The sequence below is a fragment of the Antrostomus carolinensis genome, unplaced genomic scaffold (assembly GCF_000700745.2).
Source record: "Antrostomus carolinensis isolate BGI_N321 unplaced genomic scaffold, ASM70074v2 scaffold3535, whole genome shotgun sequence".
NCBI classification, from domain to species: domain Eukaryota; kingdom Metazoa; phylum Chordata; class Aves; order Caprimulgiformes; family Caprimulgidae; genus Antrostomus; species Antrostomus carolinensis.
This window is the reverse complement of record NW_010314055.1, coordinates 16,744-44,657: the sequence shown is the minus strand read 5'-3', so window position 1 is coordinate 44,657 and position 27,914 is coordinate 16,744. Positions and strand designations below refer to the sequence as shown.

Below are 27,914 nucleotides of genomic sequence, written 5' to 3'. Positions count from 1 at the left end.
GGTGTTACTCCTTTCACTAGTTTTGCTGCAAGGATTAGAAATTTAATGCTGGGAAAACTGAAAAATGGAATGAAGAGTGTAAGAGTCAGATTGTTAAATCTTGGTGCAGTTTACTTGAAATTTTCTTCCATTATAAAATAAAATAAAAACAAAGACATTCATTAAAGTCCCAACACCCTAGCCTGAAACAGTTAAAACAGTGCAGTATTTTTTCACATCAGTTTGACCAAAAGAAAAGAAAATGTGTGCCTGTTTCTAATTTGTAACACCTCTCATACATGCAACTTGTAGCATTAGGGTAAATGTAATAACTTTCCTGAAATCATTCCCCAAGTATGTATCAGATTTAAATTTAAATTACAGAGATTGCATAATCACATCTATAAAATGTCAGATCCAAAAGGAGTTTCTTGCTAGCTGAGGAACTTCTGTTGTGCCAAGTAGTATTTTTAAACTCTCTTCAAGCAAGAAATAGGTACTTTATTCTTACAAAAAATATTTCTGCAGTTTAAATGTGAACTACCCTATTTCAGAAATAGAAAATATGATTCTCACTCTTGAGCTAGAGAACAACCAGCAACTAAGAAAATTTAGGTATCTTGTGTGCTTCTGAACATTAAGTGAAGAAAGTATTTCCTTCCTTCTAAAGAAGACCTAATTTAGTTTTTTATATAATAAACAATATCAAGGCAGAAAAGAACTGAAAGACTGAGGAAGAAGACTAGATATTCTGGATTGGGATGGTCTTCCAAAGTATTTATTAATAGTTTTATTTTTCAAGTGGATGTATTCTAATTCATCTTAATTACCAGGCAGCACAAACAAAAGAAGTAATGAGAGGGGAACAGGAAAAACTACTAATCATCAAACATGTAGACCACTATAAGCATGGAACATAATTTAAGATACATCATCTAAGAAGAAACATACCTGCAGGAACCTACTGCTAAGGATCCAGTAACATTTGACCTTTGATAGTTCTGCTAAGTGCTTTAACAGTTTTATTTCACTTTGCTTCAACACACACTGAAAACAGGGCAAAACACAGCAACTGGCAAGCAGGGAAATTAAACTTCAGAGTAAATACTCCTATGACCACAGGAGGAGAAAAAACCAACACAACTTAAAACTATAATGCTGCCATGGAATAAATGGTGGTCTGTGTTTACTCCCATCTCCTAGTCAAGTAGAAGTCTATGCAAAGCAGATCTGTCCAACAGCTTAGACCTCCCAGATTCAACTACATTGTGTCATGGTCATGCTATTTCCATAAGCTCTAGTCTACCCATAATCCACCCAGCCTTCACACTTTCATTTTTCTTATCTTCAGTGAGAAGCAAGGAAAGAAATAAGCTATACAAGATGTGGCAAACTACTGACCTCCAAGAATGCGTGCACATGTGCACGCACAGAGACACACAAGATGTACTTCTATGCTGAAAGCCAAAGCAAGGCTGGTTTGCACTGAAATCAAGATGGGCAATTTTAAACCAACCGATGTATCAGAACTTGGCAGATGTGTGACATCTTAATTTAAACACCTCAAAGCTCTCCAGAATGCAAGATTGAAGGCAGTAGCCCACGCACATTGTTACTGAGTCAAGCTTTCAGCTGTACAAAAAATAACCAGCATATTAGTTTAAGATTTAAAAGGAATAGGCTGGAATACAGTTCAAATAGTTACTTAAACGAAGCAAACTTCCCCTCCTCACTCCAGTCTTAAACTTCAGATATAAAACCAACACCTGGTCCCATTGTGGGAAGCAAAGCAAGCATGTTGAACCCTACTCTTAATAAATTCCCTATTCTATCCTCTTGTTGCTTCGTTCTCCCAAACACAGATGTTTCTCAGTGTTCTCTTGCTAAGCCAACTACATCTCAGTCAAAGAGAAGAACATTTTATTACTTTTTGTTTTCCTCCAAATATGTGGTCATGTGCATGTGGATCTACATTATGTTCTGCTTATCCTCAGCAGTATCAGAAAACAACAATCTCAGAGACAATTTAAAGTTGCTTTTTAAAAAAATACAGAGCTACAATATAAATTGTGCTGATTTTGAGGAACTGTGACAACTCCACACTGAGTGGACAAATACAGCAGCAACCAAACAGCTGCCCAATGGCTTTGTGCTTTACTTGAAACACGACAAGATGCCACTTTGTCCATAGGCAGGAGTTACAGAAGTTAACCTTAAAATCATACTGTTCTCACCTGGAAAGTCTCATCCTAAAACTCTAACATTGGTTTGGGCATAAGGAACCAATTACCCTGTCCAGCTCAGGTCAGGGCTGCTGTACATTCTCGCAGCAGCTTGGAAAGCATGAGCAGCCCCTCTCCTTAAGCTGTGACAGGGAATAAAAGGCTTCAAATATTTTGCACCCTAGCAACTTGGCAGCACTGAAATTCACACTTCTACAGAGAGAAGAAGATCTTTGAAACTGTAACATGGGGTATATTAAAAACATACACTTTTAAAGGCTTGGTATACTACTAATAATACATTGTTGTTGAAGAAAAAAGAAACGGAAGTTCCTCAGATCTCTTATATATTCACATGCATTTTTAAAAACACACTATGCATGAATAGTTACAGAAAAACTCGTTATTGTAATTAGTGGTTAAAAAAATTGAAAATTATGAGATGCAAGGACAATTTGGAATTAAATTTGGATATGACACTAAAAGAGTAAGTCATATGAAAAGCAAATATACGCCAATTAATGGCATTTTAACAGTATTACTATCCTAGTAAAGTAGTACATGTTATTAAATTTATTAAAACTTATTTCCAGAAGGAGTTAATTACATAGGCACCAACTGCTTCCCCTGTTATTATTCATTGCTTTGAATATACATGCAACTAGTTTCCCTGACATGCCCATATTTCCATTTTTTTTTCATGACACCAATTTTATCGTTTGTTTGTGTTGCTGTAGGTACCAGGTTTATTTATCAGAAGACAAAAATTTATCATAAACTGATACTGTTCAGCCAGAGGGGAAGATATGTCTAAAAATGAGGAAAACTAATACAGAAAGAAGACCTGAAGTCTCCCATCCATGTAAACTGAACAACAGATGCTAACACACATGGTAAAGAAAGTAAGCCCTTATAGATGACTAACATACATTCGAGATTTTCATGCCAAGTTTTGAGAGTTGACAGACTTGGGTAAGTGTTTTTCAAGCACCTGGAGATCTTCAAAAACATTTATCCTCCCACTGATGCTAAAAAGAGATTTGACTCCTAACTTAGGGTTTCGAACACAGAGATCAACAGAGCCTGCATAAAGACCTGCCCATTCAGCTGTTGAAGAATGTAGGATATACATGTACTACATGAGCAAACATATGACAAAGAGTAAAATTCACAGCTTTATCAGTTTGTTTGATGCAGTTATTTCAAAAAGATGGCATGCAGAAGCATAGCTATTAAATATCCTAAAGAAAGCTGAAACAGAAAACTACCTGCCTCCCCACCCACCAATTTCCCCAGGTTACCTTAAGCTCAGCAACCTGTGAAGAAATGTGCCACATCAGACTTTCACTCAGGAACTTCATGCCATATGGTCCCAGGAGTTCAGAAAGGGCTCTCATTTCTGAGAAATAAAACAAACTGTTCTACTTCAAACATTCCTTCTTCAATTATTCAATGCCCCATCATATATCTAGCACTGGTTTTTTAATTGCAAAAGTATTTTATGCAAAGTAGAGTTTTAGATACAAGAACTTTTTATCGTAATAGAACTGAAGCAGCAGCCACCAACACATCATATGCCTATCTCTGTAGCTTAAATGCAAGAACCCTACTTTGACCAAAAACAGCAAAAGTGAGCTCTCTGAAAACATACAGGCAGCACAAATAAAAAAGTACTTAAAATACTACTGAAGGTTAACAAATGCTGTCTATAACAGAACACTAAGAGTTGCCGTTATTCCAATTACTCAAGCATACAATAACTATGCCTCACCCACATTCAGTAGAAACATCAAAGTTTACCTGATATGTCAGAGTATTCCTCAGCATTAAACGTCAATTCATGTTCAGTAGGCAAATTCACAAATGCCTTCATGGCTGGAAAATATGCTATGTGACCATTGCTGACTTGCCGTAGCAAAGTTTCCAAATACCTTATCAGAAAGGGAAAAAAATTTAGATGAAAAGACACATGTTTATAGATACTCTATGCAGATGAAGTATACTTGTGTGACAAGGGACAGCAAAGCCTATAGACTAAAGTTTTACTTTCATAATTCAACTGCTATCTGTATCTCACTCTACATCTCCCCTTTATAAAAAGGGAATTTCACAGCAGGCACTTAAAATGCTTTTAACAGGTATTGTGAGAAGTAAACTTGTGATGTCATCAACTTCAGAAAATTTAAAACAACTCAAATTCTCCAATTCCAGACTTTAAATTAAGTAAAAATAATATAAAAAACTTGTAGCAAGTGTTCATACAATTACTTACCAATTTGTGTACAGACTGGTAATGGTTGGCTCACCATGACTGTCTAAATGTTGGGTTTGTTGAAGCAGAACATTGTTAAATACTCGTGTAATGTCAATCTGTACATAATTTTCTATTGACTGGAGGACTGTCATGTAGGCTCTTACACTGGTTAACAGCTCTGAAGGCTTTGCAATCTCTTGTGTTGCTGGATTATACATAGTCATTCCAACAATTGACCTTTCAGAAACAGAAAAATTGGAAACAAATAAATTGCATTTTTTAGTAAAATTAAACAGAAACAAAGATGCAACTACAAAAATGATTTCATATTCAGAACTTTTATCTGAATACTTCTCCAATCTGCAAATATAAAACTCTAATCAATGCACATACTACACCAGCACTTTTAAAAACAGTTCTAGATGACAGAAAGACAACTGTATTCATGGTTTGAGCAAAAATTTCCTGAGACTGTAAGAATACTCAACGAACATTGTTAAAATAAAGCTTCCCCCCCATATATAAGAGCAATGAACAATGTGGAAGACATATTAAAACTACTGTGGTAAATACATTAATGTCAAAGACTTTTAAAATACAAAACTTGTGGGAAATGGAAGAGCAACAATATATTAAAGCATTCAAAGCATATTAACTAAGGCAAAAATTCTTTGACCAAAGCTGTTGTCATAGTTTTAGTTTGAAATACCTGTTAAAATAATCATATAGCTATAATTAAGTCTATATTGAAAATATTCAAAGCAAAACTATCTTGTGTTTCTTTGCCTAAGTATTGAATGGCATGTCTGGTTATCTTGTGATATTAACTATACCTACTGTATTTGAGTGCATAAATTTTGCAACACTACCTTCATCAGAGGTGAACAGAATGAGTTATTCTGGAGGAGAACATCAGCTTATTTAAGTAACATTTTTGTTGTTGCTTGGAAATGTGTAAGTAAGTATTTTCACAAGTTTACTTCTGAGGCAGTCTTTTGTGTTAAACTCAATTAAAAATTGGTATTATTATAAGATTAAGTGGCATAATAATAATCTCTACTCCAATCATACATGAAACAGAGCAGGTTAAAACAGTAAACAAAAAAACTCCTAACAATGAAATACTAACACATTATTTAAAGGTAAACTGCAAGTCTCTGGAAGAAATGCTGCTTAAATATCTGAAAAATAATTATAAACTGAGCATTTATTCTGTTTTGCTAACAAGTCTCATTTCTTTCATTAGGCAAGAAAAAAAAAAAAGCAGTCTCTGAAAGTCAAAGCCAAACCCTCCTGAAATTAAAAAAAATAATCACAAGTGACCAACACTGGTCTAAGTTCATAAACCTGAAGATTACAGCTGACTTCTTATAAAGTCATTAAGTTACCTTTACTTTTATGCCACCTTGTCTTACTTGAAAGATGGAGTGCTCTAGTGACCTAATATGTTTAAAACTTACTGAGTCCTTATACCCTGCTTGAAGTATATAACTAGTAATGCTTGGCAGAAAATACAACTAGGATAGCTGTCTGTTTTAATATGAAGTCCTCTCTAGAAGTTGCCATTTGCCTATTTCTGTAAATAACAATGGGAAGATCAAGGTAAGAACAGACAGAAATATCAAGTGGCAACACTTTTTATTTTAAGAAAAAACACAAAATTAAAATATCTCCTCAGCTGGCTTTGTCAGGTCTTGAATTCTGATTTTTAGATTTCCTTTCAGCAAGCCGGTAAACTCAAACACTTGAAACAATGCAGCACTGTGCAAAAGAGTGGTGGGAAGAGAGTCTTTATAAATACCAAAAAAAATGCAGGATCAGGCTGTTAAATAGGAGATATGAATTTCAACATATTTTGTTTTAAAATAGGAACTAACAGTTGTGTGCATCTGTACATATAATTTGTCATTTTAGTAGGAGTTTGACTTATGAGTTTTGCAATCCACCTTTAAAAATTAGTTTTCTGTAGTAAGCATACAGTACTTCCAACATCAAATCAACAAAGACTTATCTTATTCATGAATATGTCTAACTTTACAATATTTCTTACTTGGTAAAGCGGATTTCCAGGTGAGATGTTAAGTATTCTCTTGGGGTAAACGTGTGTTCCCAAACCACCATGTTCGGTACATAATTGATTGAGAAGCAGAGCTCTGAAAGTGCCGTGTGCAGTTTGTCCAGGCTTTAAGAACAGGCAACAAGAAATTAAGGAAAATATTTAGTGTAATGCAAGTATGTACTATCATGGAAAACACAAGCGGGACAGAAGACGCCTCAAGAGCAGGTACAACTCTAACTCTTCCTTTCATTATCTTTTTCTGCTTTGATACACTTTTCTAGTTTATTTAAAAACCAGTATTTTGGGTAAGAACACATCCCACAACTGCATACTGATCTGCATCACACACAGTGATGTGAGATATTATATATACACACACACACACACGTATGTACATTTTTCACTTGAAAAGAACAGATTGTTAAATGTTTTTTCCTAACTGAACTAATCAATCCAAGTGACACTTGCTACTAGTCAGTACTAAAAACCTAAAAATATTGAGGAAGGGAATCTTAAGCTACAAGTTCTTTCACTTCAACTTCTCTAATCTTTACAGTTCTCTGATGTTTCGTTGCTGTAACTGTAGCAAAACCACTTCCCTTTCAAGTAGTGTGTGTGTTTAGGCACTCCCAACCACAACACTAAACATTTATTGTTTCCTTTTGTTAGCTTCCTTCCTCTTCCTACCTTTATCACTACCATCTTGTTCTCTGATCTCTCCTAACAATTACCTTCTACCTTTACCTCCTCTATCATCTCTTGCACACCAAACTGTATTTATTAATCTTTCCTCTTATTTCTTTCAGGTGCATTTTTTTTGTTTTGTTACTGATTTGCTGGTGTTTTTAATTTTTCTGTAGCCACTAACAAGGAAACCTTCTCCAGATAGTACAGGCACTGGAGCCTCAACTCCACTCCAGTAGCTGAAGGCAGCAAACAGCCTTTTGGCAGCAAGAACTTCCAGCCCAGCCTGTACTTTACCTAGTTAACAGTGTTAAAGGCAGAAACAAAGATGTCATCCACTCTTTGGACTCCCACTTCCACAACAATTAATAAGACTACACAGGAAACCTAGTTACAACATGGGAATCCTTTTTGCTCAGGAAAGGAAACAGCTGAGGGAATAAATTCAAGAGACACATTCTTATTCCTCTATGTAACAGAATTCAGCCTCTATACAAGCTACAGAAGCAGCATATGTTCACAAACTACAAAGCCGTTGTATTTACAGTCAATTCAACTTACTCAAATAAATTAAGCAAGAAACATTCAATATGTAAAACAGACATGTTTTGACTTGGGATTTAAGGTGAAAGGAAGAGAAGAGAGCTTACTTTGTCACAACCAATCTGTTTTTCCTCATGCTTTCTACTCCTGGTTTCTCCCTTTCAGGTTCTCCTTTCTTTCCAGTCTGTTTTTTTGACTTCTTGTTCACTGCTTGACTGATGGTTTTGGCACAATGCTTTGGCAGCAACTAGTAAATGAAAAGAAAGAGCTCCTCCAAATTAAAATCCATCTTTTTAGCAGCCATGAGATACAAAATAAGCTTGTGGTCCAGGTGGAGACTTCATCACACAAATAACACATTCTTCCTTTGACTACTAACTACACAATTCCAACATTAAAAAGTCTAAAAGTCTTCCTCATATCATCTTCCATTTTATAAACAGAAAAATCCCACATAATAGAGGTGGGGGAGTGGGGGGGAAGAGTGCACAGGAAATAAAACCATAAAAATTCAGAAAGTTGAACAGAGAAAAATCGCAAAGAAGAATTAAAACAGGCAGAACCACACTCACCTGATCACTCAGTGTACATTGTTCTGTGCAAATGTCTGTGATAAGATTTCGAGCTTGCTTAGCCATTTCATCCAGGAACATGTTACACAAGGAAAGACTACGATCTCCAATATGATGTCGCTGTCAAAGAAGAAAAAAGAGGATGACTTATTTTCAGTTTCCCATTAGTCCAACTATATTCACACAAGACACACTGTACTGCAGATAACAGTCCACTAAACCATACAACTAGGGTATGAGAAATAATTAATTAGTCCTCAATAAACTCAGCACCAGGATTTTATTTTTCAAAGTCAGTCATGGTATATTAAAATATTTTGCTTACTGTATTTTGCAAAGTGTTTTCTGTAAAAGGAGGCAAAATAGATTTTTAAAAGAAGGTTTTCATGTTTAATTTTGGAACAATACTCAAGGTTTCTGTGAATCTCCTCTTCATTAATTGGTACCAGTACTGAATCTAGGAGAAAAAGAGCATGCAACTCCAGCTATAGAGAAAGCACAGTGTCCTTCATACCACTGAAAAAGGCAATAATGAAGCCCTGCTGCATTAATTTCGGGATTCAGTTCCTTTGTCACTGGATCTGCACAAGCATAGCCTCTGTCTCACTGAAATCCTTCTTTCAACACTCGTGTTTACTCTCTAACAGCCGTACTACCACACATTGTACACAGTACAGCAAAGATTATTTTTCCAAAATGATAATAGTTACCAAGTCATACAATTCAGATATTGAATTCAAAGTTCTGCTGGCTGGGGCAAAATGTGCTTGCTGCAGCTGAATTCACAGTAACTAGCATACAGTGGACTTGGGCTACTGATTCCTTACTGTTGCTATAATTGTTCTGAAAGACATCTCTTGTCTTGAAAGGAAGCTTTCCTGGAAATGTTTTGGTGGTTGTCTAGTATAAATAGAATTTGCAGCTGTTTGAAGCAAAGTACACAGGAAAAATAATGATACAGATATATACTGAGATGAAGTTTAACAGAAGAGGATTTAATGTTTAAATAAGAAAAACCCACATTATGCATATTACAATAAATCTTATTCATCTAATTATTTCAGATGAACACTGTTAAGAATGAAAACACACTTTCACGAGCACTACACAAAATTGGTCAAGTTAACCCCTGGAGTAATTCCAAAGTCAATGGACATACAGGAAGTGTACTAAAGGATCTATTTACTTACAACAAAAATAGAAAAAAACCTCCTCAGAATCAAACTTCCTTTAACAAAGGGTCCATTTCTTTAAGCAACACTCTGCATTTTTTCATTTCTGATTCTAACCAAAGAGGGCTTCCATTACCCAGTTCTTACCTAAATGAATGCTTGCATTATACACCACTTAGGTGGGTTTTTTCTTGTTTTGGGTTTGATCGTTTTGTTTTGGGATTTTTTTTAAATCTTACTGATAAAACAATATTTATAACAAGCCATAGAGAACTCACAACTTCGTATTTCCTTTTTCTAACTATGTGTTTCTAAACCATTTGAAAGAAAAACTGTTACTCGTAGGTTTTAATAGGCATATGGGATTTATTAGCATCTAAGCCTCATCTAACCTTTGTACCTTAGTTTAATCTCTCTTTAAAGTAAAGATAACAATGCTTACTCACTTCAGAAAAGGATTTTGAGATCTATGGGTGAAGAATCACATAAAAAAGGTTATCTACTTGTTTCAGTTCCCTTCTTACCACTCTCCTCCCTTGAATCTTTGCCGTAACAGACACCTTCTTGCAGTGTTCAGCTCCAGCCCTCTCTACTTTAAATGAAAATAACTAAGACAATATATTTAAAAATTACCTCTTCTGGGCATAGTTCATGGGTACAGCTCATAAAATGAGTACAAAGCAGTGGGAATGCAATTGAGTATCTTGATTGAGAGGGAAGCTCCAAACACTGCTGAAACATCTTCTCAAAAGCACGACTATAAAAACTGATAAGAAAAAGACATTTACATGGAATACATACGTAGTTTTGCTGTGAATAAAGTCTACTTAACACAAATTAAACATGCTATTACTGTCAGATTTGTAGTTATACCAAAAACTGCATCATGCTTTCCAAGTTTGCTTTCTGCATTCACTACTTACACATTTTATTTGCATCTCTATTATTATTATTATCATATTTTTATTCTGATGTTTGCTACATAGCCACTGCAAAAACTTGCACCTTTTGCAAAAATGTATTAAGGAAGAATCTGCAAACGACTTCAGATCAGTTATGTGACTCCTTGAACAATCTCTCTGATCTTCAGAAATACCTTTATCAAACTAATTCTGGTGGGAACCAGAAATTCTAATTTATTCTCCCATTGTCCTATCATCCTACAAAGTTTGCTATTTAAAAGTTACACGTGCAAGGACAAATCAAACAATAAATAATAAAAAGCTTCTACAGTCAGGTTCATAACATACCAAAATATAGAAAGATCTGAGGTTTCAACCAACATCTCCACCAAAGAATCTACCATTTTTGTGTGAAAAATTATTGTGTTCATCATTTTTCCTAGTTCTCTATGGTCTGCAAGACTAAGTGAAGCTTTAGAAACACTGGTGTAGGCCTGGAAAAATAAATAATAAAAAAAAATTACGTTACATCTGGAGCTGCTTTTTTGCAAATCCCACTGCTATCACCCAATACAAATGTTAAATACTGATTATGCTATGTTTAGGACACCTGTGAACTTAAAGACCAAGGATAGACTATTTTATCTTTCTACTATAGCTTAAGAAAAGAAAAATGCCTTTCAATTAAGTCTCCAAACGTCATTTGAATATGGCACCAATTCACAGTTAAACTGTAGAACAAATGGACTGACAAAACACAAATGTGCACTTATGAGCCCCTACTTTAACAATCAGGTTTGGAAAGCAAGAAGAAGAATGTGTACTTTGAAAATATAAAAATCTCATCTTGAGACAACTGATGTACAGTCTGAACAGTACTTCCCCCACCTTATTAAGTTAATTGAAGATGCTGTTATCGCAATGCAATTGTGATATGGCCTCACTGAACATTATTTTCACACTGAACAGCTCCTACTTTCCCTTGGCTGGGCAGGCTGAGTCACATTCCATACAGCACACAGCTGCCAACAAACTGCTCATCCTCAACATATTCTATTTCCGAACTGTTATAAACACCCCAAAGAATGATTTCCAAAAAGTATGCAATGCAGACAAAGTTACCTCAAAAACGTAGCAAATTATCTACTTAAGTATTTGTTTCATTTTAAAAGAATAAATTATCCTTAGATAAACTGTCATCCATTTACAGTGTGAGAGTAATCTAGAAGAGCAGTAATTTATTAAACATTTTGGTTTTAAGTTAGTAAAGTGTCATGAATATTGACAAATTCTTACCTGCAATCTAAACCAATCTAATCTCATTCCTCTGAAGTCAAATACCTCTCCATCTTCAACTGCATCAGGGAAAAATATAGAACGTAAAACCGTTAGGAAAACAACTACAAATTCAGATATACCATAACAGACCTTCTAAAAAAACCCTAAAGAACTCAAGAATTACTTGAGTACTTAACCTCAGGCTTTTACCTAAGAATTTATATCCAGCACAGCCATGCTAATAGGAATTAAAATATCTAGATGAAAACATGTATAATGTGCTTTCTAAATTAAAGGTAGGTTTACTTCCTAACAGCATTCTTCAAAAGCTCTATCTGTACAGAGGTGCCCTGGAAAAGGCACACACAAGAAGCAGATATCATAATGAAAGATAAACAAGGGACCAAATTCATTTTATGCAAGTTATCTGCTTCTACTGACTGCATGAAACAAAAAGCAATGAAGCTTTCCAGAAGAATCCACCATTCAGTTACCATTTTCCCCAAGTTCATTTAAACTTACCTTGTTTCACGCTTAGTGAAGTCATTGTGTTTACAAAAGAGGACATGATGATTGATTCATCCTCTGGGCACACCGAAAGATTCTAAAATAAATGTTGTTGCAATTATTATTTCAAACTTGGTTTATGAAACAATGTCAATACCCATGCCCAATTTATCAGCTGTGTTCCGAAATGTACAAAAATTTACACAAGGTAACTTAATCGATGGAGTATTTCAAGTAGTGCTACTTAACAATTTTCATTTTTTAATTCATTGGTTGATGACAAATGCCTAGAAAAGTGTGCTTCCAAAACAACATCTGCTGAAAATGGAAAAATCTGTCAGTAAACATGCTTATGCATTTTCAGGCTGTACCCATCTAGAAAATGGACACCAAACATTTTCCTGTTATACATCAGACACCAAACATTCTTCTGACCATCTGATCTGTCTGCAAAGAAAATCTGGCCATGGTAGGATTTAATGGAGCCCACATCAGCATCACTTTGCTTCCCACAAACCCCTCTCTCAACAAGTTTGTTTGTTTTTTGTTTTGGGTTGTGTTTTGTTTTGTTTTGGTTTTTTTTTTTTTTTTTTACAAACACTGCCTTCAATGACTGATACCACCTAAAAGATGGGCTATCAAGTTTTCAAATTTTACAAAATGCAACAGTTCAGGAAAAAGCAGTTTCAGTAACTGCTAAAGATCACATATCTATGAAATAATATAATACAGAAGTTTCTCATAATTCCAGCTATGACTAACATTTTAACCTAAAGGCTGAAAAAATCCAAATTATCACTCAACCATTTGTCTAGTCTTCTGCTTGTTTCCTGTTATGAATTAATTACAACTAAAATTCAAGCCAATTTTTTTTCCTCATTTCCTAATCCTAAGGAATAGGCTATCTAAACACAGAACACTTGTGCCACCTGTAAAACATTTAGAAGTCACTCACTAAATCTAGGAAATAGTTTCCCAGGAATCGATGACAAATGTAGAACATATTTAATTCTGTCACTCTAAAAAAAAAAATCCGTTAACATATAAGTTTATGCAGTTATAAGCAAAAAAGCCCCAAATAGAGTTATTTTGGTATTCAAAGTAAACCCAAGGATTCAGTGGCATTCAATAATTTAAACAGTGATACAAACTGGTATTTAAACTGTTTAAATAGTTCGTTTAAATAAACAGTAGAGTATATAAAGTTCCACCTTCTGGTAATTGATGGAATGCTTGAAATTAATGTTTTAACACGACAACACAGCTTACAATGCAAACTGGTCAAGTTTGCACAGCGGATCTAGTCACAAAATGTGGGCTCCATCTAGTGGGCAGGAGGGAATAAAAGCAAACCCGTTCAGAAAGCCTGGCATTGCTGCGTCAGCCTGAACAAGTTTCTACAATGCTCCTTCAGTGGCTGTACTCGTTTCACTGTCTCCAAACATACCATTGCTTAGTAACATTTAAATATTCATACAACAACTAAAAGTACAGCTCTAGATCCCAGAATTAAACAGCAGGTTAAGTTAATTTGCCTTATTCTGTAACAAGGCAAATATAACGTTCATCAAAAGCCACAAACCAGGATGCATTTCGTACTGACGCTTTGGACAAAAAGCCACATTTAAAGTTTGCATTTGAGAACTCAAACCCACAGCCTTGGCATACCTGAACGAGCTCATTTAATACCACTGCATCAAAGCCGGAGAGATACTGTACATAGTACCTCTGCATCACAGGTCCATATTTTCGCACGTGCGCCCTGAGCTCCTCCATGTAGAATATTAGCTCGGCTATGTGTCTAGGCAAGATGACAAGGAAAAGCTTACAAATAAGAAAACATCTAAAACAATTTTAAAACAGTTTCTACCAGTGGAATGCTTCTCAAGGGGTTTCCTCCTATACTTTGCTTTTAAAATTATTATTGATAGGCAATTTCTGTATGAAAATACTTGTTCCCATTGTAAAATGAGTTTACATAGTTAATTTTCTCTGGAAGGCAAAATCGACTCAACAGGAGATAAATTAGCAGTATGCCCTCACTGTAATGCTCACAGGTTTGTATAACTATCCACTTATTTTTTGAAGAAGCCCTTCTATAATGTTCAATTTGCAAATTTTTTTTTTCTGGAAAAGTGGTTAAATCTGAGAAATAGAATTGTAATAACTGTTTTTCTGTTGGCTTGGCTTTGGTTTGTTTGGTTGTTTTTTTTACAAACATGAGGATGGTTAAATACTTGCACAGGTTGTTTCAGAGAGGCCATACGATTTGCATCCCTAGCACCTAGCCCAGTGAAGAAAACCCAAGGTTTTCCTACTCCAGCTGTAGAAATAGGCCTGTGATTGTCACTTGTTTCAACTCCTGCGGCCAATACACAGACTTCCGGTTCAACCTCGTGTTCAATAACCTCAAGAACAACTCGAAGACAACTAGAGACTTTCTGCCTATCCATATTCATAAACTTCAAACCCATTTCTCATTTTTACCTCCTGTTTACGATCACATTAATGCTGTATTACATAAATAAATCCTATCTGATTTAAAAGACAGTGTTCCTACAATACAGGAGACATTCTACCAACAAACGAAGCTTTTTGACAGCTCCCTTCCCCTCACCGATTTGTTCAATGTAAATCATTAACACTGAAGACACACAATAAAGCTTTTTTTTGTTTTGTTTTCTCAAAGGAATAGAATATTTTAATTTTATAAATACATTTTCTAGAGAAAAACTTTCATCAACATGTTTCCATTTCTGGGATTCCCAGGTAAAGGTCCCAACTCTTCCATATAGCTATCTTTTCCCAAGATTCCCTTGCCTTCAAATGCATTTCACCTGTTAAATTTTCATAAATATTTAAAGTATCACACTAAAAATTATTAACATACTTATCTATGAAATCATCTGCACTCTTCTTTGGCATATTATCTGCATGACGAAGAAGCCAAATAATTTCATCACGAGCAAAGGATAATGCCATAAATACAAAAAGTGCCTGAAAAAGAAAAGTTGTTCACAAGCTTATAGATATATACAACAGTAGGGACACCTTGTGCATACCAAGAGGCAAGTAGTCTTTAAAATCAAGGATTCTTAAAACCTAGGGAGGTTTTCTCTCAGGGTGTAGTGTAGGGTTTCTCCCCCCACCAAACAAACTGAATGGCATTATCACTGAGAAACAAAAAGTAATCCAGGCTGGATGAGGCTTTGAGCAACCTGGTCTAGTGGAAGGTGTCCCTGCTGATGGCAGGGGGGTTGGAACTGGGTGAGCTTTAAGGTCCCTTCCAACCCAAACCATTCTATGATTCTAAGATTGCATAAATGCAAAACATAAGAACTTTAATTACCTTGGGACCCAACAGGCCTGGCTGATCAGACAGGACAGTAGCCAGTTCTTTGAGTGCAGAACGTAAAAACTTGCGTCTCTCTCTATGCATTGAACCACTGTACCAAAAGAACAAACCGAAACATCATCCTCTGTACTAACCACAGAACACTTGATTTTTCCAAACATTTAAGCCCAAGCACAGGCAGCTCATATCACATCAGCTTCAAAAGTTCAGTATTTCAAAGGATGTGGTTCAATTAAAATTGGCATCCTCATCACCAATGCTGTATATTCCCAAAGTATAATTAAATTTAAAAACCAAGTTCGCTGCCCCTGGTCTGTGATTTGCATTTGACTCCACTAAAACACTTCTATTTAGTTTGCATTGACATTAAGTAATTATACAAAAACTGAAGAATATATAAATTAAATGCTTCTGTCATGAATATTTGAAAAATAATCTAAAACTTATGAAGTTAAATTGATAATGCCATGCCATTAAGTAAATCCAGACTTAAAAGAACACTCAGTACATGATCTCATTGGAAAATGCACAATTCATTCAGCGTTCAACAACTCCTGTTTATACATTCTTTAACTTCACTAAGAAAAACAACGCTAAAATCCGTCAGGAAAACTTCGTAAGACACTTACGCGTGTGAAACAGCAGCTTCTTTGCACTCCCTGATGTCATTAATACGCTTGTTGTAGCTGCAAGTAAAAACAATCCAGCACGTTAATAAGTATCAGTAGCACAATTTAGAAAGAGCTGTGACTTATGAGGAGCTGCAATGCCATAGGAAGCAGGATGCAGCAAAAAGCTCACAGAAGACTTATTTCCTTGCTCAGAGCTAAATGCTAAAACTGGATACCCAAACTGAAAATACCCTGCACCGAAGCAGTCTGGGTATTAGCTGGCAGACACTTCAACTTTGTTATTACCCAAGTTTTCATATGATATATTGCACAAACAGCGGTAGACAGTTGCAACTTTTCAAGCAAACTCTGCATTCACGACATCCTTTCTCTTCCCCAGATTAGGATTTGTGGGCGAGATCATTAAGTTTAACTTTTGCCATTTTAGAGACTGATTCACCAGACTTTTTCAGAACAGAGATAAAAAACGGCATGATGGTTATGAAATCAGGCTCATGGTAGTTATACATTAAAGAAACAGTCAAGATATTAAGCAAAAATGTTTATGTACTGACTATCCTCAAGCAGAACTTATATGAAGTACAAGTAACATTTTCAAAACAGTTCTTCAAGAAATCATAGTTTTTTAACAGAGGTTCTGAAAGGAGAAAAAGAGAACGAGAACTTACCCTCGTATGTTAACAAACAAGTCTTCTGCAGCTTTATGAATATGGAATACTTCATCTCGAAACAGAGCCAAGCAAGAGCTGCTTTGAAGTGCAAGTTTCCAAAGGTTCAAAGCTGTAGCATCACTATTTAGGATTCCATGGCACAAAATAAATCCAACTTCAAAAGTTCACATTGATGTATGTCACAAACCAGATGCACAAAGACAGTAAGAGAACAGTGAGATTATTATGCATTTTCTCTTAAATAGTTCAAATAGTTCATTGATGAACTGTTTAATGGATAATATAATTTGATATATTAAAAAATACTCCACAATCTTCTCATGTAGGTATTTCTGTAATATTTTTGTAACATGAATTACTTTATGCTGATACTACTCATCTATTTTCAGAATTACTAAAACCCTCATTTTTAGTCAAAGTCTGGAATAAATTGATAATAAACTCCACTCCATCATATACTAAATTCTAACTTCACTACATGTAGAAGTATGATACATACAAATGAGATTTAATCAAGTTCTCGAGATTTTAATTTGAATACAACAGCTTTTGTGAAGTACAGAAAAACAAGTAGTCTTTTAAATGTTAACTAATTTTTAACACAATCACGAGCTGTTTCAGAATATTTTACTCACAAATGATCCATTTTTCCATGGCATCCAGAGAGAGGTATTCACACGGCATCTGTTGAAAACACAGTAAATTTGTAGCAAACTAACTATATAAAAGACAATATATTTCATAAGTATTTCTTTTTAGAAAAAGGGACAAATAAAACTTTAAATGCTGATGAATCACAGAAGACTGCTGCTGATTAACAGGGCATTGTTTCATCCCTCTAGCTACCGAGGGTTTGAACAATAAATGAGCTTCCATACCAATACCTTGAACAAAACAGTGAACAAATTTTGACAAACGTGTAGCTCCAAACATTGTATTAAAGATTATTAAAGAACTAAAGGCTTTTGATGTATACTAATCACAATCTGATGGTTGTTAACACTCAAATTCTTTCAGAAAGATGAGCATTCATACTACAACTGAGGGAGCAAATGCAAATAGTAAAAAATGTAAAGGAAGTATCAATTCTGATTTGCAGTCTGTTGTCCCAGGAACATCTGAGACAGAATACAGGATTCCTTCCTTCTACACCGCAGAAGTTAACATTGCTTCCTTTCATCGTTTGATTATCAAACACTGAAAATGAAGGCATGAGCTAACCAACAGTTATGTGAGAAATGTGAGAAAACTTTTCCCCCATACTAAAGTATTCGGGTCTCCCAACTAACCTAGTTACTTCTCTGACTAAAAGCTACACAAATGTAATCAAACAGAAAACAAAACATTCCTACATTATTTTACAGAAAACTTAGCTTAATTTTATCAGATAATGCAAATGAAAAGGCCATACTGTGTCAGATTGTGCAGGATTAAGCATGGTACTGGGGGCACTGATGAGGCTCAGTAGTTGTGCATTTCTCCACTGGTCAGCTGAGAGATTTCTTCGAGGATAGACCATCTGGAGTGAAATCAGAGCATCTGAAAGGGACTAAAAAGGAGACCAATTATTAGTCTGAAGACGTCTTTAAGGTTCAGTCTTAAATAAATACCCAAGTTCTTCATGTTGTGAACTGTGTATTGACACTGCCATACTCCAAGCACAAGAGACTTTAAGTACTATTTAATCAGTAGTGGTGTTTTCTCAGTTTTATTACTAACAATAACCAAAACATTTTACTGAACTAGTTCTGAAATTATACTTGAGCTTAAAACCCATTGCATCTAGTTTATTTCACATGTAAAAGACTATTCCAGGCTAAGAGATGGAGGAAGAGAAGCAGGAGGTCTTTATTTTTTGATTAATTTTTAATTAAGAGTTATAAAACTCTGAGTTCAGAATTAGAGGTCATGAAAAAAATCAATAGGGGACAACAAATCTGTCATGTACAACTGGAAGTTGTTTATTATTTATTCAAGCATCTCAATTATTGTTACTCCCTTCTCTGCCACTTCATTTAGTATGTTCTTCCCTCTTTGCTACCAAATTATTATTATTTTGAGCAGATACTGCCTTCAGGAGCATCTTCATAGCAGATTAAGCTTATCAGAGTAAGTGCTGTCCCACATGTTTTCCCTGTCTTTTCCATCAATACTGGTGCTTGCACAAGTCCTCAGGGAACCAGGTCTATGTCTTATGCCAGCAAAGAAAGTCACTCAGGCAAAAGCAACAACAACAAAAAAAAGAAAGCTTGCTGATGCTAATTTAAAGAACTGTCAGGTTTACTGCAAAGTAGTGAGATGATGGAGGGACAACTTAAATGTGCAGTTCCGTGACAGTGTAACCTAAGCACCTGCCTGAAGGGATCCCTGACCCCAATTTATACCTCTAGCACAGAATAAGCAGAAGAGCAAAAATCAGACTGAAAAATGGCATTAAAAAATATTTAAAGGGAAAGATTGGTTCACTATTAAATATGAAAGCATAAACAAAAGTAATACTGAAAAGTGAAGCACCTTTGCTAAAATGCATATGATAAAAGATTAATTGCAAATCAGATCCTCAGCTAAATAAGTCTTAACAAGACAGGAATCGTGCAGAAGAAAGTATCACCAAAAAATTACATATTATTTAGACAAATGAGAAGTATTAAAACTATTTCACTTCAGAGTACTTTGAGAAGTAGCTGAAAACTCTCTGAACTTCTAGTGACTATCTTCAGAAATTTAAGGAAATTAAGAAAAGTCTCAAGAGGACTAGAGAAGGAAAACACAACCAGTACCTAGACTGCAAAACAAGGGGAAAAAAAACACCCCACACCTTAAAAACTTCAAGCAATAACTTGGTATTTAACTTAAACTCCTGCCAAAGATTCCAAAATAAGTTGTTAGGCAATCAATTTGCAAGCACCTAGAAAATAACACTTTATACAAAAGAGTCAGCACCAAACAAATCTGTGTTCCTTCAACGGAGGAGCAAGCCTAGTGGACAAATTGGAAATGATAAATAGCATATACATTGACTTTGGTGAGGCTTCTGTCACTTTTCTAAGGTATTCTCATACGAAAATACAACCTAGAGAAATCATCACAGAACTGCAGCACAACCAGCTGCCTAAGAATAAAAGCTTAAAAGCATTTGTACAGAGAACACTAAAGGAACTGAGTTCATTTAACTCAGCGAAGTCAACCGAACAGGGTACACAATGTCAGCTTTTGAGTATAGGAGATACTATTAAAGAGGCAATGGTGATCTCCAGCATCTCCACTTTAAGGACAACCCAAAGCAAAACCCCTCAGGTTACAAAATAGAAAAACACCATCTAGGATGGTAAACCAGCAAAAAATTGGAAAAAAAAAAAAAAAAAAAGGGGGGGGGGGGGGTTTCATAGAAACATGAGGAATCTCTTTAATTTCAAGCTACAAACCAAAACAAAACACAGATGTAGGTATTCTCAGATGATCCACAACTGATTTTTTATCAATTTTTAATCATCAGTGAATAAAATGGGGTCTTACCAATGGGTCTTAGCATTTCTGTGTTTCTGTAGGTTCTGTTATTTAATAGGGTATCAATCCCCAGCCCCAGACATCCATTACAAGTAAAATCTCCTGCAAAATTTATACCTTTTATAATAGATTTTGACAAAACACTCTTGCATATTTACTTTTTTATCTCTCCTTCTCTCAATTAAAGTTACTGTGCTCCTGTGAAAAGTAGTTACATACTTTACTGTGAGGTACAAATTCCTCCATCATTTTCTTTAAAGGATTTTCATAATCCACAATCATCTGGCCAAGGCGTGGATATTCTCTGTCACTAAAAGCAACAACAAACAATTCACTTAGGTGTAGTTATTACTACTACTTTTTAACACACTTCCTACTTTTTACTTTTACCTTGCTCCATGTGTCATTTCATGGGCATAGTTATACAATCCAATGATAGCCTTCCTTTCTTCAATTCGAGACAGCAATATCATCAGAGTTGTGTACGTTATAATCAGATCTAGGTAGTTCTTTGTTAAATCAAAGTTTACAGTCTAGAAATAAAAAAAACCCAGTAAATTATCATTCTAAAACTTCCAGAAACAGGTATAAAACTTTTTCCATACCTATCCACCAATTTTCAGCCTTTTTTTTTTTTTTTTTTTTTTTGATACAATGGACCATCTTGATCAAAGTTTTTGTTCTGGTTGCATACAGACTTTGTATAATTCACTCAGAAGATCCCCAGAGCTGTTTGCATTCATGAAAGCAAGCATGCAAATAAATCTTTCCAGGCTCAAGTGTCACAGGTTAGCTGACAAATAGGAGAACTTTTCTTGGATCCTACTAAGCAGTCCAGCAAGTGCCTTGGTCTGGGAATTATATTTTAATAATACTCTATAACGTAGAAAAACTAGCACATATCCCACTGGTCTGGTAAAATGATTCCACAGGATATATACCCATATCTGCTTCTCTTTCCTAGTATGAAATCAAGTCAGTCAAAATTTAAAATGACTAAAACTAGCTAGGTGACATTACGAACATTAAAAAAGAAATCTGAAACAAAAAATAAAAGGTGTTTGAGGGTTTTGTGTGTATGTGTGTCTGTGTCTGCTAGTGTTTTTTTTGTTTTGTTTTGTTTTTTAAATGTAACACTTTTAGCTGCTTTGGTACTTGCTTTAGCAAACACCAGAAGTGACCTCCTCACATATCTCTCAGGTGGACAGCAGTAATATTTCTGTTTTGCAAGTCTACATGGCTTAAACATGTAGATGACAGTAAGATGACAGTAAACCTCTACGAATAAACTTGCAGACAAAATAAGGCAAAAATTACAGACAATGCTGTTACTGCTGTCTATAAGTAGCCTGCTTAAAATGGTCTATCTTCTGATTTCAAGCTATTTATAAAAGTTAAGAGATCTGAAGATTACCATATTTTTATTTCTCTTGCATTTATAACTAGAGATGTCATATTTCTTGTACTAACATAAACAAGTCTTCCTAATTCTCCACACAGGACTCTGATTAGAAACGTGATAAAGTGGCATTTGGAAGCTGAAACCCAGAAACTTACAATATCAAAGAAGACTTGGCAAACATCAATAGTGTTCAGCAGCTCACAAACATGGTCCTTGAAAAACAAAGGAATAACTTTAGTTTAAAAAAATCTAAGTAAATAACTTTATTATGCTTAATGATGGAGACTGATTATTTTTTTTTAAAAAGAACAGAGCTACAAGCTCAGCTATTTCATTATATAGTGCTATTTTATAAATAAAAAGACAGAAACCTGATGTGACTGAACAACTGACATATTTGCAACACCTTACCTTAAATTCCATAACATCAACAAAAGTGAAGTAGTATAATGCCAGGTTCTTCAGAATCTCTGATTTTTCTTTCTGGAGCTGAGCAAGCTGTTGCTGAAAGAGAAACATAAACGTGCACACTGTTCTTAGAAGATCTTGAGAAGACTGATGAAAAATAATACCTGTGAAGCGCAGAGTAACCACCAGGCTATGCAAAGAAGCGTTAACATGGTTTTCTAAGACAGAGGTTCTTTGTGTCTCAAATACACACAGGGTTCTCAGAACAGATCATTTTAACAGCTGCCGACTATACTTTGAAGATAAAAGTCAAATTAGTACACATTAGTACCAAAGTCATATTGCTTAGCTCAGCTAGAGATGAAAATGGGGAGTTAGGAAAACAGTGTTATCATAGGTATAATTAGCAAAATCAGAACAGTACGTGAGCACAAATCAGTATGACAAAAAAACAATGACGTTATCTTGAGGTGGCAGAAAAAAAGGTGGCAGGTTACAAACTTTACTACAGAAAAACATTATGCTTTTAAATTCTGAACTTACCAAAAAGAATATCCAGGCAAAGCCACGTTAAGCATGCAAAATAAAATGTAGATACAAACATAAAATACAGTAACGGTTCTTTGACCAGTTCCATATAAACACAATAATACATTCAAACAAAAGCAACAAAATAAAGAAAAAGAAAAGAAGCAAAACACTAGCATTAGACACTGGTGGATAAAATGGAAGAGGCAAACGTGAATACAAAGGCATAAAACATGGATTTTTGGTTTCTGTGTTTGTTGTTTGTTTTTTTTTAAACAGACAATGAAATATGATTTGATTTCCATATTTTTCTAAATATTCTGGAGGAACCAGAGAGCTCACTTAAACAATTACAATTAAGAAGACAAAAAACCACAGCTGTTACTGAACAGCCATTCTGTTTATCTATGTATTACAGTCTCACAGCACTTCAAGAATCCAATTATTTAACTTGCAATATCCAGCTAATTAAGTCTCTTTCCTGATAGATGAATTGAAATGAGTTAAAGCAATCATAACACTCAAGATGAAAAACTGCCCTGCAAAAAAGCTGCAAGATTTTAAATTAAAGACTGATCACGTTAAATAGGATTTTCTTCTCAGCAGGAGCAATCAATTATAAGAAAGATTAAATAAATTGTTTCAAATTGGTTAGCTTATTTTCATACAAGAGGTTAGAACTGAATACACTTCTTCATCTCCCTCTCTTTATAAAACTGTATTCTCAGTTTTATGTAAAGCACTAAAATTTCTCTAAAGTAAAAAAATAAACTGTCTGGACAACTACTGAACCACTAGACAATATAAAATATAATTTTTGCTTCTTTCCTCTGAATTTTTAGAGGCAATTATGATTTTTAGAAGCCTTGAGCTATAAGACTTCCATAACAGCCAAGGAAGACAGGCATACACAGAGTTATGAGCAAACTGGAACGGCTACATTATAAAATATTCCTGACTACTCTTAAACCAGAGCAAAAGATTTAACTTTGAAGGTCCAACTTTGAATGCCTGCTCTATATAATATTTAAGATTCTTTCACACAGTCATCAGCTAGGTCTTAAATGAAAAAAGGATATAAGTACATATGTTTATTTTGTAATCTCTCCTGATCATCTCATATACTATGAAATAGTTTATTTCCATTTAAACTGCTGCTGTACAAAATCTGTTTTCAAATATAAATCCTATAAATTGTATTTTAATCCTCAGTATGAATTTGCTACTACCTTTCCCAGTGTGTACCTTAAACTTTAACTGCCTTGTGCTCAGAGAACAAAGCATCCAGCATCATCATACGCAGAGTTCGGGGCTCCTGCAAGTCTGCACATCTCCAGCAAACCTTGGAGCCAACTTACATCTATAGCTGGGACCTCCTCAGAGGTGCTCTGTACTTTCAGGGCTGCTTCATCAGTCAGCAGTTGTTACATGATGAACATTCACCACCTAAGATGCTTGGTTTTAATCTTCATCCTGGCCCTGTCATTTAAACTCTTTATTGCAAGTGATTTGTTTTTAAAACACCAAGCAGAGACAGGGTTTGTTTCTGTGCAGCTAACACAAGTGTGAATTGGATGAATCTGAGGAGCTGTTGGATGATTTTTCAGGAACAGACCACATGCTATCGTTCAGAAATAGGAATAATTCTAGCGCAGAAAGACAATGAAGCCAAAACTCGCCCTTACAACTGCACGTATGCTGTAACAACTTTTTCGTACTGAGATCCTAACTCACACTAAACAAGGTGCAATGCTCAGGGAAACTCTCAAGATTAGAGGTTTTTGTACCACACCACCTATGTTTGATACAAATAGCAACTGAGCGTCCACTTGTGGGGGACACAACAATTTCAAAGGTGCAATACATCCATGTGGGCCATTATACATAAAGTGAGGAGATACGGCAAAAAGGGAGAGGGTTCTGGGAATGATGCCTGCAAAATAAATAATCTTTTTTCTCTCTCAGAAATTCTGTGAAGCTGTACAACAAATAAGAAAATAAAGGGAGGTATTCATTACACTCAACCAAGACCTAAGGAATCACTGCTGTGCACTGTTAACTAGATACCTGTATTCCCAGAAATATTTATACTCAAGCAACACTAAAACTTCTCTACAGAGTTACAGTGATCATTCTTTGAACTCTGAGTGCTGAGAGTATAAGCAAGCTTTCATTTTAAATATTAGTGTCAAAGTAAAACAAAATATCAACTGTTAAATCAGCATGGTGCAAACAGTTCAATCCATACAGCACAGCCTGGTCAATGATGTTTAAAAGTACAGGAACAGCACGCAGGGTCTGGGATGTTTATTTGCATTTTTATCACTCAGGAATGTGGGCGTAGCTCTTTCCACACCCACTGCAACAAAACTTTCCATTACTGATTTCCCAACAGCTGTTAAGAAATAGCTGGTGCTATATCATTTCTTTGGTTTGAGGCTTTTTTCCTTAGCCTGCAATTCCATTTATAAGCAAACATTTTTGGTTTCAATATTCAACAAAAGCTTTAAAATAGGATACAAAGGTTTTAAAATAGGATACAAAGGTTTTAAAATAGGATACAAAGGTTGGATAAGGTAAATAAATAATTCCTGAAACATTACTAGTATCAAAAGATTACTTTCACTATACCTAACCGTGCCTTGTAGATTGGTTAGACCTAAGTGTTTTAGTTATTCTTAAAGAATTTAAAGTACAAATTATACAAACAAGGACAACAGTATTTTCATTCAGTGAGGTGAATTAGATCCAAGATATATTAAAAGCTGTGGAAATTTTAGCATAATATAGCAAGATAAAAAAAAATAAATTTATCTGAAACAATTTGCTATTAACAAAATACCACATCTCCAGTTCTATTTGAATATTATTTATAAATCAAGGTTTTAAATATCAGAGAGTGAAGCTGACACTTTGTCAAGTATGTTATCTACAAGGGGTGGAACTGATCTTTACCAAGTTGTTATATGCCTTTCCTTCATATTAAACTCCCAGAATCTTTACAGAACTGATTATGTATACACAGAAAGTACATTTTAAAAAGCACATTAGAAAAAGTGAAAAACAAATCAGAAAATGCAAGACAGCCTCACTTAAAGATCACATGTACACAATGGCTCAGAGACAAGAACGTAATGATGCAGACACTGGCATATTAACAATGTGAATAAATACAAATTTAATGTGAAGGCATAGGAAAAATATGACAGAACTAGAAATGGTTGTTCAGAGAGTTTTATCTATGGAAAACTAGAGTTTAACTGTAGTTCTGTAAATATTTTATCATATTTATTTGACTGGTAGTAGTAGTAGTGTGCGAGTGTCTTATTTCATGATGCATGAATAGACAGTAGGTATGGGAATTTTCTTCTTATATCAGTGTGATATTTTTTCCTGCAAATATAATCATTAAACATTTGTATTTGTGTTCTACAAACCCACACAAGAGATATTACACTGTCCTCAGAGAAAACACCATCAATTTAATCTTACTAGCTGGAATATAATCCCCAAAAAGCACTATTACAAATTCTGACTGCTAAAATTCTGATGATGGGTAAATAATCACTACCGGTATTCTTACTGTCATTTATTATACTCACTATGCTTGCCACCTGTAGAACCTTTAGTTGAAGATTTTAAAAAATTCAGCTCGTGAACAAATAGCAGAACAGTGGGGAGAGAGATAAGGATCTAATCTAATGAAGAAAATTAGTTTTAAATTCTATAAACTAACTGTAGAATGATGGATGTGTCCTTGGTTTTGTTATTTCCAAATAAAAGCAGCCTCTTAACTGATGGGCTGCATATAAAAAGATGTGAAAGACTATTTAACATGTTTACTAACTAATATTTCTACAGCAAGATCTATTTTTGGTCTGTTTTCAATTTTCTAGCACAAAGTTAACTCTTGAAAAGAAAATAGTCACCCATTATCCTTCACAACTGCTACTGTCGCCAGGGCTGGCCATATAATTAATAATTGCAGAGAATCACAGCAGTGAGGCTTCTCTTTTAAAATTGATCTGTCAGTCACAAGGAACAGTTTCCCCATTCTCTCACTTCCTTTTACATAAATTCATAAAGTACTTCCCACATTAGGCTCATTACATATTATCATATCGTACAAGCTTTGTCCATAGGTCTTGACATCTTCAAGGCAACTATTTACAGAATAAAAGTCTCATCTGTGCTTCTCTATAGATAAAAATGTTTTGAATGTATGTCTTTAGCTGCCTGTGCACTTACTTTTATGTCATGAAATCATGGAAGAACTATTCATCTAAAATGTATGAAAACTAATTTTGGAATGTCACCTCAGTAACACTGATTAACTAAAATGCTGTCTAAGTACTAACAAAGTTTTGTTGTTTCTTTGGGTTTTTTTAACGGCTGACCTCTTAAGTTGTCAATCATCAAATCAAACGAGGATTTCAGTTTTAATGGATGAAGAAAACAGGCTAAGTATTACAAGCATTCACTCCTTTGTAGGTATTGCATACACTCTTAAGCAACAAGAGTGAGCACATGACTTGTTTGGTTTACTTTAGCAAGTGACTTGTATGGACTGATTTGACTTACAGTCGTGTATTACAATGATTTATTAAAAATAATGATAAAAATATAATTGGTTTTGGATGCTACTCCATCTCAAATTCATGCACAATCAAGGGTTAAGCCACGAATACCAACATCGCTGCTGACAGTGCTTATGATTTTGAAGCAAGATAAGTTACATTATGACAATTCTGTTTAGTGAAACATTTTAAAGAGATATCAGGATTTCACGTTACCTTTTGGAACTACTATGAAAAAATGCTCACTTTCAAACGACTGCTAGGCTGAAAAATTTTACATACTATTCTCTGATTATATAATAACATAAGTCATTTTAAGCTGCGAAGTCAGTTTTACACAGGCAACAACTGAAGACATCAAACGTGCTACTGTGTACAAAATCAGAACAGCAGGTATGGTGGTATCAGAGCAAGGCATTAGCAAAGCAATTTCAATTCTGAATGATCTTTAGTAAAAATGTAGATAAAATTTTATTTGTTGCAGATTATTCTGCAGTTTCTTTTGAAATAAACTTAGTACATCCTATTCTCAAGCATAGGAAACCTCAACTGCTTGTACAAAGCTGAACAGAGACTAGCTACTTGTCGGCTGGCTTTACTCACGCAGGGGGATCTCCCGTAAACTCAACTACTGCCCCAGTGAGTTTGGAAAACCAATCTCA

General features: G+C 34.9%; 1 protein-coding gene across 1 annotated transcript in view; it reads right to left on the bottom strand.

Moving 5' to 3' along the window:
• The window catches only part of LOC104524561 (nck-associated protein 1), a gene marked incomplete at its 5' end in the record, with an annotated part of 49,635 nt that overhangs the window by 15,632 nt on the left and 6,089 nt on the right, over positions 1–27,914 (bottom strand). Inside the window, 21 exons of the mRNA XM_010167484.1 lie at positions 3,503–3,600; positions 4,002–4,132; positions 4,474–4,692; positions 6,506–6,637; positions 7,849–7,988; positions 8,314–8,433; positions 10,119–10,251; positions 10,736–10,881; positions 11,684–11,742; positions 12,188–12,269; positions 13,841–13,973; positions 15,063–15,169; positions 15,522–15,618; positions 16,157–16,213; positions 16,828–16,984; positions 17,466–17,514; positions 18,242–18,379; positions 20,557–20,647; positions 20,728–20,870; positions 21,895–21,951; positions 22,151–22,243. Of these exons, the coding sequence (XP_010165786.1) occupies positions 3,503–3,600; positions 4,002–4,132; positions 4,474–4,692; positions 6,506–6,637; positions 7,849–7,988; positions 8,314–8,433; positions 10,119–10,251; positions 10,736–10,881; positions 11,684–11,742; positions 12,188–12,269; positions 13,841–13,973; positions 15,063–15,169; positions 15,522–15,618; positions 16,157–16,213; positions 16,828–16,984; positions 17,466–17,514; positions 18,242–18,379; positions 20,557–20,647; positions 20,728–20,870; positions 21,895–21,951; positions 22,151–22,243 (2,382 nt within the window). The remainder of the gene's footprint in view (positions 1–3,502; positions 3,601–4,001; positions 4,133–4,473; positions 4,693–6,505; positions 6,638–7,848; positions 7,989–8,313; positions 8,434–10,118; positions 10,252–10,735; positions 10,882–11,683; positions 11,743–12,187; positions 12,270–13,840; positions 13,974–15,062; positions 15,170–15,521; positions 15,619–16,156; positions 16,214–16,827; positions 16,985–17,465; positions 17,515–18,241; positions 18,380–20,556; positions 20,648–20,727; positions 20,871–21,894; positions 21,952–22,150; positions 22,244–27,914) is intronic.